This window comes from Eumetopias jubatus, unplaced genomic scaffold (assembly GCF_037043125.1).
Source record: "Eumetopias jubatus isolate StellerSeaLion01/CBP00866 unplaced genomic scaffold, mEumJub1_p1.0 scaffold_6, whole genome shotgun sequence".
NCBI lineage: Eukaryota > Metazoa > Chordata > Mammalia > Carnivora > Otariidae > Eumetopias > Eumetopias jubatus.
Window position 1 is genome coordinate 95,062,192 of NW_028274812.1, and position 15,295 is coordinate 95,077,486.

Consider the following 15,295-nt stretch of genomic DNA (forward strand, 5'->3'; position numbering starts at 1 on the left):
TTACGTATGTCTGTGTAAGCTACTGTGTGCAGAAGACCCACTGGAGAGTAGTGTGTGATTATAGTTCAAATGTCTAAGACACAGTCTGTGGGAGAAAAGTTCTTTGGACAAAAATATTTATCGTGTGCCTATGATGGGGCAGGTATTTTTATAGACAGAATACAAATGTTAATGAGACTGTTCTCAGCTGACTAATGGGGATCAGATTTGTAAGTGAACAGTTTTCCTACAACGGCGCTTCTCAGTCCTCTTTATTTCATAGTATAGTTACTCTTATTAGCCCTTGTTGCCAACACTGTTCCAGGCGTTTGGGATTCCCCAGTGAGCAAAATAAATTCCCTGCCGTGCGTGGTGCTTGCATGTGAGGATCGTGAGGTGAGAGGTCAGGATGGTATTTATTAATGACTAGATTTTATGCACTATGGGGTGTTAGGAGGTAGTCCTCTTTTGCTGAAACAAATAAGTTGAGTTGGGTATGGGTGGGTGAGCATGGGTCGGGAGCCACCTATCAGCATTAAATAGGATCATCTGAGTAGGCGTCCCTGACAGGATGAAATTTGTGTGAAGCCTCAGAGGGGATGTGCGGGAGAGATACCTGAGGGAAGAGCTATTGCCAGATGAGAACACCTGGGGGAAAAAGCCCCTATTGTGCCTCACGAGGTGGGGGTGGAGGTAGTGGTTTGAGAGACTGGGGTTCCTGGAGTGGGGTTGGGGGTGAACCAGATAGTCAAGGAGCTCTGAGATAATATTATCAGGTCGTTTGGCTCCCTGTAAACCATGATGACAGCTGTAGAAAATTACCCAGAAGGATTCTTTTCCTTTTGGCCATATTTGTATGGATATTGGGGTGGATGGGGGAAGCTGCTGTGGCTGCAGAGAAAGGGACTCCAGCTACCTGAGGCCCACTCAGCTGCCCTGAAGGCTGAGGACGCAGTGGCTCTGCACACCGGTCCTCTGTCCTCAGAGTGGATTTTAATTCCTGGCATGTGCCAGGTTTGCCAGGATGTAGTCTACACATGTGGTCTCACGTACTCCTTTCAGCAGACCTAGGATGTGTAGGGATCATTGTCTCCTTTTTCCCCATGTAGGAAGCTGAGGCCCACTGAAGCCCAGTAGCTCCAGTATTCTCTTTGATTATCTATGTTCCTCCAACTCTCTTTGGGCTTCTCTGAATGCATATTGTTCTTGCTTAATTATTGTCCTAGGGGTTTTATAGCCTTAAAATGAACAAATTCTCTTTTTCCTACTCAAATGTATTCTCAGGATCATTTCTTAATAAAAAATATTGTATATCTTTGCTCAGTAATTAGCTAAGGACCTCGGCAGTCCCTTCAGGGTGGTTGTCAGGCAGCAGTGACTAAAATGAGATCGTACTGTAGATGCTTCCAGAATTGGAAGAGAAATTCATCACATTTTTTCCAAACTTCTCAAAATCAGTACTTGTCCTCTGTGACTATCTAAGTACTGTTCTAGAAAATATTAGAAAATCTCCATAAAAATAAGATGAGAGTGGTCAAAGCTTGCTATTCTGGGATGCACCCATGCAAGCGAGGGAACTACTGCACACCTTGACGAGGTTAATGAGTGGCCCGTTGCCGGCCTGTGGATCATTTAAGCCTGTCGGTCCTGAGGCGCCAGGGGGCTCCTGACAGGCTCCATGAACCATGTCACTGCCCTGACCTCACGTGAGGCTGATGTGTGTTCACCACAGGCCCGACACGAGAGGATCGTCTCTCAGCACCAAGCCGTCCTCGTGGCCACGCAGGCTGCACAAACCTTGCTCGACAAACAGGGCCACTATCTGTCTCCCGAGGAGCAGGAGAAACTGCAGAGGAACGTGAAGGAACTGAAAGCACACTACGAAACCACGCTGGCCGAGTCGGAGAAGAAGGTGAAGTTAACACGCTCTCTGCAGGAGGAATTAGAGAAATTCGACGCCGACTACAGCGAGTTCGAGCACTGGCTGCAGCAGTCAGAACAAGAACTGGAAAACCTGGAAGCAGGTGCAGACGACCTCGGTGGCTTGATGACCAAACTGAAGCGGCAGAAGAGTTTCTCAGAGGATGTCATTTCTCACAAAGGGGACTTGAGGTACATTACCATTTCTGGAAACAGAGTGTTAGAAGCGGCCAAATCTTGCAGCAGGAGAAGCGGCAAGACTGCGCAGGATCACATCGATACTTCTGCGACCCACAGAGAAGTCCAGGGAAAACTGGATCATGCCACCGATCGGTTCCGGTCTCTCTACTCGAAGGTAATTTTATTTTTGGATCAGCCTGTGACTATAGTTTTCACTCTGTCCTCTTCACTTCGGTTTTGGAACTAGAAGCGAGAAATCTAAGAACTGAAGCAGAGGACATAAAGTGGTTTTGTCCTCATTCCCCCTTTCTTATTCATCTGCTTACTTCAGCAAACGTGTTTAAAGGTTAAAAGCCTCAAATTATCTATTTAGTTTTTTGGGGGGAGTGGTTTTCAGGCAGCCTTAACTCTAAAACGCCAACATCTGATCTGACCACCAGGTGGCGTTTATGTTTTGGTTCCAGACCCAAAGCGCGGCTTGCAGATTTGCTCCCTTTCAGGCTTGGGCCTGAACTTTCATGTCAGATCATTTTCCTTTCACCAATACTGCAATTGTTTGTTTTGCAGATGTAGTTGACCAGTGCATTATTTTAATACTTCACGGCTAACAGACTGTTACAGCTTCTCCTTGTGGACAAGCAGAAGTTTCGTTTAAAAAAAAAACCCACAGAACTAAGAAAACATTTCCCCTTTACAGTATAAGCTGAACAGACTAACCAAGTCGCACAAATGGTTTGAAGAGCATCATTGGTTATTGGCCTTTGCCCATTCTGATCTAGATTATTTGCCTCCTTGTACAACTTCAGTCTTGGGTGACATGGAAGTGATTTATTAAGCACTTTGAAAACTTTCCCATCAAATACATAGCTGTACACATGGTCCATAAAACTCAGAATGTGTCCTGGTAGATCAGCCTCCCCTGGTGATTGGTATCTGAATCCTTCATTCTGTAGTAAGACCCAGCCCTTGTAAACATGTTTTTGAACTGATATAAATCTAGGACTATCTCTTCATTTTTATGGTTACTTTTTGAAGATGCTTCTTCACATGAAGGAAAATATCTTAGTCCTATTGTTTTCACCAACTTTGGTTGAACTCTGGTGTTTTCCAAGTTGCCTAACTCATAGGTCCTAAGGTTTTTAACACCGATACAGTGGGATTTTAATCCCCCACCCTTAATCGCTTCTGATTTTTTATTTTTATTGTTTTTTAGTGCAATGTCCTTGGGAATAATCTTAAAGACCTGGTGGATAAATATCAACACTATGAAGATGCTTCATGTGGACTTCTTTCAGGGCTCCAGGCCTGTGAGGTCACAGCGAGCAAACACTTATCTGAACCCATCGCTGTGGACCCTAAAAACCTGCAAAGGCAATTAGAAGAGACCAAGGTAAGAGAAAGAGACAGAGAGAAAAGTGAGAGATCCAACCCTTCAGTAATCCGCTGCCCCACACTTTTGTGATCATTTCACTTTGGAAAGGGGAACAGAGGATGGGAAACACACTTCTCTTTCTAATGGGAGTTGGGACTCCAATTCATAGTCCACTCATTTCTCTTTCTAATGAGGTTGTATTTTCCACTGTTGTTTAACTGGTTTGACACTGCTGTTACGGCTTGCATCACACCACTCCCTCCTCCCTAAAGAAAAACCAGTATTACCCTGGCCACTTATTTATCTTTATACTTATTTATTTTGTTCATTAACTTTCTCCTTCATTGGAAGTAAGTTCCATGAAGGCAGGTGTTTTTCTCTCTTTTTGTTCATTGCTATCTCCCCAGCATCTACAAGAGTGCCTGGCCCAAAGGAGGTACTCAGGGTTTGTTCAAGAATGAACAGGTAGAAAGGAAGAAGGGATGTCACTGTCCGATTTCAGGTCCGAGGACCAGGACTGGTGTTCCTCTTGAGTGTCCCCATGTTTCTTAGAGACATAAACTCTAGTTATTGCCTAGCACAGTTCTCAGAAAGTGTACCTGCTCCTTCAGAAGTGCAGGCTTGATGTCAGACTTGAATAATTGCAGAACTCTCAGCATACCCACAGTGGCAGAGAGAGTCTATCTTAAATTTAAAGCATATTTTAGAATCTTAAAGTGAGGGGAGATCATTTTTGAAGCACTTTACTCCTGTTCCAGATGACCAGTGATTTGGAGTTTGAAATTTTCAGTCCATAAATCAGTTGTGTCTCCTTTTAGCAGGTGGGTAGCAATCATGGCTGCCATCACTAGAAAGTCAACCCAGTATTGCCAGTTCAACAACTAACTTCCGGAATTCAGCTGCATTTGCGCGTTACAGAATCAGAAATCATTATTGTGCTATTAATGGGGAAAACGGGTGCCCTGCTGAGTGAGCTTAATGCTAGATATTGCCTGAGACTGGCTGCTTCTGGCTAAAAGAAAGCTAAGTCCTAGCCAAGGGTGAAATGTGGCCGGGTAAGGTCCAGGCAGAGAGAAGGGGATGGGAAGTGTGGGCTGGGAGGAGGGAGGTGAGGTGCAGGCAGGCAGGGAAGGTGCCGCTTCTCCCCTGGGCTGAAGAGTTTACCCAGTGTCACCTGAGGCTCCAGGGAGAGGTCCTGCTCTAGTTGGTCATCCCCACATTGGTGTCGCCTCCTGGGGGTGGCTCCCTTCCATTGGATGTGCGTTACCAGTCCTGGGCCTCTTTGTTTGTGTTTATTCTTTCCCACAAGCACAAGACCAGGTCTGTCTGAATAAAGTTTCCCAGTCCCACCTGATCACGGTCGAAGGACAGTGTAGTAGGGGCAGAAGAGAGGCTGCAGTTGTAAAGGCCTGTATTTTGGCAGAAGTTGCCAATAGCGTAAAATAATTATTAAGATTGCCTACGTGACATTTAGTTACGAAGTCAGGTATTTTAGTATAGGAAAGTGTACGCACTAAAAACAACACATTTTAAGTTAGGTCTCTATCAGGAAACTGATTCCATCCTATATGAAAGTAATTTTTCTATAACTAGAGCCAAAAGAAAAAGAAGAACCCAAAAGGATGTAGTGGTTTTTAAATTAAACAGATACCTGGATTAATTGTCCAACAGAGGAAAACTTCCTTGGTATGGGCTGCAGAAGAAGACTCTTCTAGTCATAAGGCAGCCAAAGTAACATTAAAGAGGAGAGCAACGTCTTGAAGGAAAATAAATTCTAATTAAGCCACAGCGTAATTTTAAAAAATTAAATGTGCAATTAAAGTTGTTCTTGGCGTATGTTCTTATTTTCCTCACAGACGACCTCAGCATGTAGCAAGGATACATTTTTAGGAGGATTAGGCAGTTTCCATTTCTTTGATTTTTACTAACATTTAAAAATTATTTTTCTTTAACTAATATAAACGCGTAAGACTACCACAGAAAAATCAGTTTTCTCTACATTTACAATACTAGCATATTCTATTGGATAATAAATGCAACTTGGGGGTATCCAAGTCGGTTCGTTCAAAACCTTTCTGTGCAAGAGCACATTATTAGCATTATTATTCAGAGGACTGGTGGCTGTGTTGTCAACACTCTGATACCACTGAACTGTAATGATGTGAAGACACCACGATGTGAAAACTCTGCCTCTCCCCTTGGAGAACTCACATTCTAAAAAAAAATTTTTTTGGAGGTATTCATAACCTTATTTCATCTCTTAAATAAGTATGCAATGCCCACAAACTGTGTCTGTGGTGTAGACTTCAGCCTGGTTCTAGGTAAAGTTCCTGTTGTGAGGAATTGTTTATGTTTCCTGTAACTAAACCTGTGAAAGAATCTCCTAGACAGATCCACTCTGATAGTGTCTTTGGCCTCTTGGGACAGTTTTAGGATCTGGTACACAGATCACAAATCCCACGTTGGCCACAGCTTGCTAAGCCTTTTGACGTATATGGGCTGCCCGGATGTCATTTAAATTACTTTGAATATGAAAATTAGTTGAGGAAATTTTTGCCATTGGCTGTGGACATTTGATTTAATCTGAAATGAAGGCTGAAATAGAAAAGGATCTTTTTGGATCTTATACCTGATATTTTTATTTATTTACTTTTCATTCATTTACTTCTTCTAGAAACCTTTCTCAGGGCCTACTATGTGCCAAGCACTGTGCTGGGTGATAAAAAAAAAAGCTGAATAGAATAAATTACTCATTCTCAAAGAGGTTACAGTCTAAGAGACAAATCCAGTAATATTCACAGGGTATTTATGGGAGTTCCTGCAGGGACTACTTACAAACTAGGGGTGAAGAGAAAGTTAGGGGGTTTCCCAGCTGACTGTTAACCAGTGAACAAGAGCCAGGCTCAGGATGATGGGGGATAGGTTTCGTGAGAAGGTTAGCATGTAGAGACATTAAATGCTGGGTCTAGCTTGAGCAAATAGCTAAGAAACAGCTGTGGTTTTGGACATTTCTGGAACAGGAGGTGGAGGAAGATGAGATTGAAGATAGAATTAGAGAATAGATGTCATTGGACCTTTTATTGAATGCACAAGACTGTTGTTTTTATAACAGCAATGGGAAGCTACTGAAAGATTTTAAAGAGGGGAACGATATGGTCAGGTATGTATTTTAGATAGAACATATTGGGGGGCTGTGTCCGGGAAGAGATTGGAGGGAGGGAGCTCAGTTAGGATGCTTTTTTCAGTTGAGTGCAGTGATCCAGAATTACAGAGCAGAAGTCTGCTTTTAAAAACACATTAAGCAGGTAAAATTGTCAGGGCCGGATGGTGGATTTGCATGTGGAAAGGAGGGTTGAGGTAGAGTCCAGGAAGAACCTCAGAGCTACTACTTGGGTCATGAGATACAAAAGCAGGAGGAGTGCAGGTATAGGGAGTGAGATAATGAGTTCAGATTCAGCGTTCTGAGTTTGAGGGGACTGTTTACACCCAGATGGAAATGATCAAGAGGCAGTTGGAAACCTGGGCCCATGGCCAGGGATGAGTTCATCTACAGTTGGGCATATGGGAATTTGAATTTGAAATCCGAATGTGAGACTGGAAGAGGAGTTTGAGTAGCTTCAGTGAAGTGAAAGCCAAGCATAGGGCCCGGGTGGACAGTTAGCCTGTTTGGACATAAATACATTAGAGGTGTTAGGAATGCAGGGCTGGACTTCTGGAAGATTTATCTGTGGTTCTTGCCTCTACCTCTTCACTCTTCGTTGTAATTGTTGAGCCACATGTACTTAGAGAAATGGGGGCCTCTATTCAGCAAATTCAGGATTACAGTATCCTTTCTGAAGCAAATGACGTTAACCTTTTCCACTTTCTCTCTTCCTATAACCTTTGGGGACAGAATTATTCCAGGCCCATTTCCAAATCCCTGATTACATCTGTTCTTTTTCCCTTCTCGTCACTTATGTATACGAACTCTCCGTGATTCCTTACGGCCCACTCCTCCGGTGTTTCCGTGCTTGCTCCTCTAGCAGTCTCGCCATGGGTCTTGGCTTCCAGAACTTTATGTCTTGTTCCAGCCTGTGTTCAGAGTCACTTCCATTTCCAAGTTCACTGGGTTGTTTTTTTTTTCTTTCTATGTGAGGATCCTAAGAGCTCTTTGAAGTCATAAATTCCTAAACAGACTCTCCTTTGATCCTAAACTTGCTCCCACTTTTGCTTGTGAATTCCATTAATTGCCTCTGCTCAAAAACACCAGACACTTCTCTTGTCTCTTCTTTTTCCTTGTTCCTGGCTCTTCAAGCAATGATGTCCCATAGAACATTCTGTGGCCATGGGAATGCTCTATAATGTCTCCAGTATGGTAACCACTCGTCACCCTTGGCTACTTAGGACTTGAAATGGGCTAGTACAACTGAGGAATTGAATTTTTAATTTTATTTGATTTCAATTAATTTTAAATTTCAAAAGCTCCTTGTAGTTAGTGGCTACCATATCTCACAGCACAGCTTTAGATAACCAGTTGTCAAGAGACCCTCCCCAACTCTGTAACCAATTTTGCCTTCCCAGCCCAGAAGGGCCTCTCTCCTTTGTTACTGCTGAAGTTTCCCCTAACTGGTGTCTCTGCTTCATTTCTTACTCATGTCATTTACCTCACACAGTGCTACAAATTTAGCCTTCTCTTAACGCAGCTCTGAGCATGTCAACCCATACTCAGAATCCTTGAACGACTCTCCATTGCTGCAGGATGAAATGTAGACTCTTTAGCTGGATAGTCCTATTGCTGTTTATTCACCCAGACACACTCTCTACCTGGTTGGGACTCTCCCCTGTCCTGTGATGTTTCTGTCCACATCTTTGTTCACTCTGCGGGGACATGTCCTCCCTCTCCACTTCTGCCTGTCTCCATCCACACTTTCTTCAGGACCCAGCCCAGTACCACCAGCATGGAGGTGGTCCTCATTTCCCTCTCTACTTACCCCTCCTCTCAGCTTCCAGTAGCACTTACAGTTCCTGATGTAGATCATAAGATCCCTATGGGTGAGCTTTGTGTCGTTTGGTTTTGTATTTTCACAAACCCAGCAAGATTTTTTTGAATTTGTTAGATGTTAAGTAACGTTTGTTGAGTAAACAAAAATAAATATGACTTTGTATTGAAATGGAAATCCTTAATTGTTTCCTTACCTGGAGTTAGAAATAGTCCCAAAGGTGTGGGGTTTTTTTGTTGTTGTTGTTTGTTTTTGTTTGTGTTTGTTTTTTTTTTTTGAGTTAGGTTGGTTTTTGTTTTTGTTTTTGTTTTCTGGCAGTTAGTGAGGGTATCGTCCGAGGCTATGAAATGGCGATGAAGGGAGATCTCAGGCTAGGGGTAGAGGGTTGCAAGATCAAGAATCAGGCCAAGTATCATGAACATATATATATATGCTCAGTAGTTTATTTCAAGACTGAATTTGTATTATCCTCACTGGCTGAGGCCTCTGCTAACACCACTTTATAACTGGCCCTATTCTAAGGACTCTGGAGTAAGTTTATAATGACGAAAAGATTTTTATGTCTAATATTACTTTATCGTACTGTAAATAATTTTTTTAATATTGGAAATATATCATTTAATCCTTTTGATTATAATTGAAGCATTCAATCCTTCAGGCTCTGCAAGGACAGATATCAAGTCAGCAGGTTGCTGTAGAGAAACTGAAGAAAACTGCTGAAGTGCTTTTAGATGCCAGAGGATCTCTACTTCCAGCCAAGAATGATATCCAGAAAACATTGGGTAAGTTGTTTATTTCCTTGTTTGCTTTCTCACGGGTAAATTCTCAATGAAGGTATTTTGATACGGAGAACATGCTCACTAGTGTATATTGTGTTGCTTATGTCCTTTCACTGAGAAATAGTGCTTCCCAGTCTGGGAGGAGGCATGCCTTTTGGGGCAGGTATATTGGGAGTTTCATACTTTGAAAAGAGTATGTTTAAAGTTTATTTTTATATTTAGAAAATGTAACAAAAACTCTTTCTTTATGTAATATTCATCACAGAAAGTAGAACTTAAGATTCTTTTGGTGGATGGCATTGGGCAGAGCTAAATGGCCAAAAGAGACTCACTGAGGGGTCTTTGTAGAAAGCAGGAGCATGGCATTAAGAGACATGCTTTAAAACAGTGTTCCCACCTCTCCATTTTCTAGAAGACTTTGAGTGGTCTCCCAGGGCTCTGATTACCCCAATTTTCTCCAGTGATACCAGAAACTTGTATGCAGTCATAGTGGTGCTTCTGTGCCCTCTCACGTTAGAGTTGGTATCTCTTGAGAAAAGAGCTATTGCATGTTATTCTTTGTATCCACTCATCGTATTTAGTTTGGATTAAATGCACAGTGGGGTATCAATAAATGTTTGCCCTCTTACTGTATTTTTTGCTTTGACTTTGTGGCCTTTCATACTACCTAATGTGTAGTTCAAGGTTATAATATATTTCTATGCATGAAATAAACACAATGTTTTATAAGATGGTTGGACCTGTGTTTCACACCAAAGCAGGTGTGAGTTAAAATCTGAGCATAAATTTTAGATGAAGAGAAGGATGGATCTTTGCTTTTCTAAAACCAGTCCTTAGAAGGAAAACTTTTTTTTCATTCTTAAAGATGTCTAAAATTTTTGATCATGCATATACCTTTCAAAAATTTCAGCATACACCTTCATATATGCACGTGTATTTGTTATATACAAATATTACTATCTTATCACATCATGTGTATAATTACAAAACACAAAAACATAAAATTTTAATGTGTAAGATAAAAATATGAATGGAAGTTCTAATATTTTGTTCCTATATCCCAGTGTACCATCTTGTCATCCCACATTGGCAACTACTGCTATTAAGGACTTGGGCATGGAGATTTGGAGGAAAAAGAAAGACTGTAATATATATGTGCTTCTGTTATTTGCAGAGGCATTTTTCCCATTGTCAAGGGTACATAGTTTTGTTTTTATTAGCTTAAAAATTTACATGCTACACGTTATTTTAAGACTTTAAAACTTCTATCTGGCATAAGTTTCTAGGAATATGTGAAAATATATTTAAGATATAGAGGAATTTCTCTAAGATCTGTCTGGCCCCTAGGAAAACCAACCACTTAAAAAAATAACAGTCTTAGAGTAGATTTCATTTTGTACTCTTTTCTTCTAAAATAATATTTACTTAGTAAAAACAAGAATTCACTTCAGTGACAATATTTCATCATTAAGAAATACAAAAATAGTAACACTCAAAATGTGTTGATTTTAGTACAATAGCTGAATTTGCTTGGGAAATCACTTTTCAAGGCTAACCAGATTGCTGATTTACCCTGCTGATGCCTAGAGTTGCCCATTTGAGAGGCAGCTCACCTGCTAATCAATCACCATCTGCAATTCAGAGTATCTTCTCTTGTGACTTCCAAAGAAGGGCTTATATTTGAACTTCCTGCTTGTTTTGTCTGCTGATAGCATCTTGGTGCATATTCATTGCCTTCCCCTGCCCCTGTCTGCACTCTCCTGGCTTCATCATGTTCTGTGATGGGACCCTTGACTGTCTCTTTAAATTGTCAAAGCTTAACCTCTCAATTCAGTGAAAACTTGTCAAAGTGTTTTTTCATGATATATTAAAACAATCAAAGAGAAGTATTGCTTGTATAGATTATGTTCCATGGGCCAAACACAGCATGTAAAATGTTTTACTCTCAGAGAGGGGATTGCAGTCAGAATTTTCTAATTGAACATACAATATATCCAACTAAAGCATTCAGAAATAATTAAAATACTTTTCAAATTATTGGACAATAAGTGATAAATTGATGATTTATTCCAGAGAGAGATTAATACATTAAAAATCATGTTCTTTGAACTTCTCATAGGTCTGCAGTACAGAATGTAGGATGTTAAAGTATAGAACTTTCCTCAATTTGAGTGAAAACTAGGCTAGAACAGCCCGTTTTTTTTAGTATCTTAAGTCTTCAGAATTAAAAGAAAGTTAATCCCATCTGACATAGGTCAACCTGTTAACCTTACTTATTTTTCCCTTTGGTCTGCTATTAAACTTTTCAAATAAATTCTATTTATATTTTAGAAACATAATCTCAACCTATCTTATTTTAAGTGAATTTTCATGATCTATTTTCTCATTGTATTTATCTATTTTCTCATCATATGTGCATCTGTCAGTTTCTTTGCTTTCAAGTACTTTGCTTTTAGACTGTGAAGGGCGACAAAAGCTTAAGTATATGTTTGCGTGTGTGTGTGTGTGTGTGAGAGAGAGAGAGAGAGAGAGAGAGAGAGAATAGATGCTGCGCACAAGGGAGAGATAATTTTTATATGTAAAGGTTAGTTCTTGATAAATCTTTTTATAGCTGTGTATTGTCCTTGAGAATAGCTGCGTGTGACTGTCACCTTTTTCTTTTTTCCATGTAGTTATCTAGTATGGCTAATTTGAAAATGGCAGATTGAGAACCAGCATTTACTCTAAAGATTAGCTGTTTAGACCACTAACATTTCTCTGGGGCAATTCAAATGTTTCTTCATCCCAAAAGCTCTTTTCAAATGCAGATGACATATATATCAACTATTTTTAAAAAAATATTTCAGTTTTTTATATTCCACTGAGATCTTTTTCTTCTTTTGTTAAGGTTTCAGATGGTGCTCTGATTCTGCATTTTGAATTTATCATTTAAACCTTTTTCTTTTTCCAGTTTTGGTGTGGAAATTGTGTGACTTACCTTAGTGTATTTTTAAAAGGAATAGGGCAAAGAGAGCTTTGTGGCTAACACTTCCTGATCTTTCTGGACTAGATGACATTGTTGGGAGATATGATGATCTGTCCAAGTCTGTTAATGAACGAAATGAAAAACTGCAGATAACCTTGACCCGCTCACTGAGTGTGCAGGATGGCCTGGATGAAATGCTGGACTGGATGGGAAGTGTGGAAAGTTCTCTGAAAGAGCAAGGTCAAGTGCCCTTAAACTCTGCTGCTCTTCAGGATGTGATCAGTAAAAACATTGTAAGTGACATTTAAAAAGAAAAAAAAAAACACTTTTAGATTGAAAAAAACAAAACAAAACCCCACTTAAAAAGTCCCAGGGATGGGTAGATTGAAGATAAACTTAAGGATAAAGACAGGAGGTTTCCTGAGTATAACTGTGAAAAGTAGTGCTTGCGCCAAGACACATGTGTGAAGCAGTTTTTCTCTGAAGAAGTAGAGAGAGAGCTTTGTATGCTTTTTCACGAATGTAACTCATTACAGACAGCTTACACATACATGAGGACTAGCTTGTTCATCACAGCTTCAGCCAGCTGCACATGAGGTTAATCAGATCAATCTTGCTGTTGTCCAGCCTTTTAAAAATTAGGACCGTGGATAATCCCTCGGCTCCATTAGGTCTCAGGGGTTGCTGAGGGGCAGCCGCCTCCTGCCTCTCTCAGGCAACTCGCCGGCTGGTCTCCGCCCTGTCTTGAAGAGATTTGGGACCGTGTGCCTCAAGGGGCAGAGCAGACTGGTCAGTCAGCCCCATCACTTAACCTTCCTTAGTCACAGGCTGTTCACGCACACATTGTTACGTATGGTCATTTTTTAACACTCTGTGACATTGTTTGGAAACCTCATTGTAAAACATAGGACATATTTGGTTCATTTCAGATGTTGGAACAGGATATTGCAGGTCGTCAGAGCAGTATAAATGCCATGAATGAAAAACTGAAGAAATTCATGGAAACCACGGATCCATCCACTGCGTCCTCACTGCAAGCCAAGATGAAGGACTTGTCTGTCCGCTTTTCAGAAGCAAGTCGTAAACACAAAGAAAAACTTGCCAAAATGGAGGAGCTAAAAACCAAAGTAGAACTCTTTGAGAACCTCTCAGAAAAACTCCAGACATTTTTAGAAACAAAAACTCAGGCTCTCACTGAGGCAGATGTGCCAGGAAAAGATGTTACTGAGTTGTCTCAGTACATGCAGGTATGTCTTCCTTCATATTCACGAGGTTGGTCAAGTGCATGAACACTTCAGACCAGCATTATATTAGCATATATTAGCAGCATTACAATTAGCAATCATCATTTTAATTGCTGATGGATTAATAAGGATCTATGCTTCCCTCCTTCAAAAATCCCAAACCCATCTTCTCCTTAAAGCCTTTGCTCATTGATTAGAAATGAACACCATTTCTCACATATACACTTTTCCACATATTAAAGATGATATGGGTATCATATGCCAGAACCTGCAAAGAGACAGTCTATAAGGAATGCATTTTCCTTTATTTTTTATCTATTTTTTTAGTTAGATAAATGTACTATCTATTTATTTTGATGTAGTGTTCCATGATTCATTGTTTGCGCATAGCACCCAGTGCTCAATTAAATAAATTTACTTGTGTTCTCTTTCAGCCTAACTGCATGTTTATTTATATTTAGAGTACTGACCATAGTCAGGATCATTCTTCTGTGAAATTCTGAGTAGAGCCATTCTGGTCCCATACGTACCTCTTGATAGAATGCCATCTGGAGATCTAACAACATCTTAGATTGATTAAATATCTAAATGCTTTGTAGGAATCAACTTCTGAATTCTTAGAACACAAGAAAGATCTTGAAGTTTTACACAGTGTTTTGAAGGAGATATCCAGCCATGGCTTGCCAGGTGATAAGGCTCTGGTTTTTGAAAAAACAAATAATTTGTCAAAGAAGTTCAAGGAAATGGAGGATACCATCAAAGAAAAGTAAGCACCACTTGAGAAATTGGATTTTAGTCTACCTGATACTTAGTGAATTATTTTTATTTGCTCATGTGAATACCTGAGACAAAACCTTGGGGACAAGCATTGGGCTACTTTGTAAGTGCTTTTATATTGATATATATTTTTTTGCCATTAAAATTAAGTGCATTTTTGTTAGAATATTTAGGAAGGGAATTTGATACTTCTTACCTAAAAGTAGAAAGCATTACATAGAAAAATAGTGGTGGTAGTGTATTACTGAAAATAATCTAAAATCACTGTGGTCTCTGAAGCCTTTGGCAAATACCACAATTTTATTTGCAAAATCAGAAATAACATTGAAAGATAGCCCATGGTTCATTGCTTTTGGGGCTTAATTCAGAAACTGCACAATTTCAATATAGTTTTTGATGGCCTTTTTTTTTTTTTTGGTAAAATAGTTTACTTTTTAAAGAATTGTAGGTAAGAAATGACTCCATGAACAAGCAAGATAAGAAACAAGAGAACGCACCTGAGTTGAGCTAAAAAGCTGTACAGGGATAAACCTTGTGTGACTAGACTTTCTATTTCTGATCTCTTGTTGGTTTAGAATATACGTCTGGTTTTGCTAAAGACCCCACAAAGATAGAAAATAGTTGTCTTTTAACTCTTCATTTCTTCAGAATTCTCTACCGAAAACTTTTGAGCACTGTCTATTACTATTTCCAGAGCTACATTTTCCATCTTGTCACATAATATTTAACTCACATCACATGGAAACGATATTCTTGGTTTCCCGAGGTGAACTCTAGGTGGTTTCTTCTTCCAGAAGGGTTCAGTTTTAAAACCATGTAGTCATCAGTAATTAGTCCAGCTGCAGTGGACCCTTCTGTGCCAGTATTCCACACATGGGCACATGCCGTCCACATGCCACCCACATGCCATCCACATGCCATCCACATGCCACCCACATACCAGATGGAACCTCACAGCTATTCACATGCTGGTCATGTGCCCTCCCTCCATGGTGCTTAGTATACAGAAAGACCCATGTAGTTCACTGTGGAGCTTTCTGAGTATCTGTCGGGGAGGCAGTCATTACCATTCTTTAGTCACTAGGTCTCACCTCATGTTT

The 15,295-nt window shown here is 40.2% G+C and overlaps 1 protein-coding gene across 12 annotated transcripts in view; it reads left to right on the top strand.

Annotated features, from left to right (window-relative positions):
• The window catches only part of DST (dystonin), a 478,002-nt gene that overhangs the window by 354,185 nt on the left and 108,522 nt on the right, over positions 1-15,295 (top strand). For all 12 annotated transcript variants that reach the window (XM_088024332.1, XM_088024333.1, XM_088024335.1 and 9 more), the window contains 6 exons: positions 1,712-2,254; positions 3,293-3,469; positions 9,089-9,212; positions 12,259-12,467; positions 13,104-13,421; positions 14,018-14,184. In XM_088024332.1, coding sequence (XP_087880458.1) covers positions 1,712-2,254; positions 3,293-3,469; positions 9,089-9,212; positions 12,259-12,467; positions 13,104-13,421; positions 14,018-14,184 — 1,538 coding nt within the window. The remainder of the gene's footprint in view (positions 1-1,711; positions 2,255-3,292; positions 3,470-9,088; positions 9,213-12,258; positions 12,468-13,103; positions 13,422-14,017; positions 14,185-15,295) is intronic.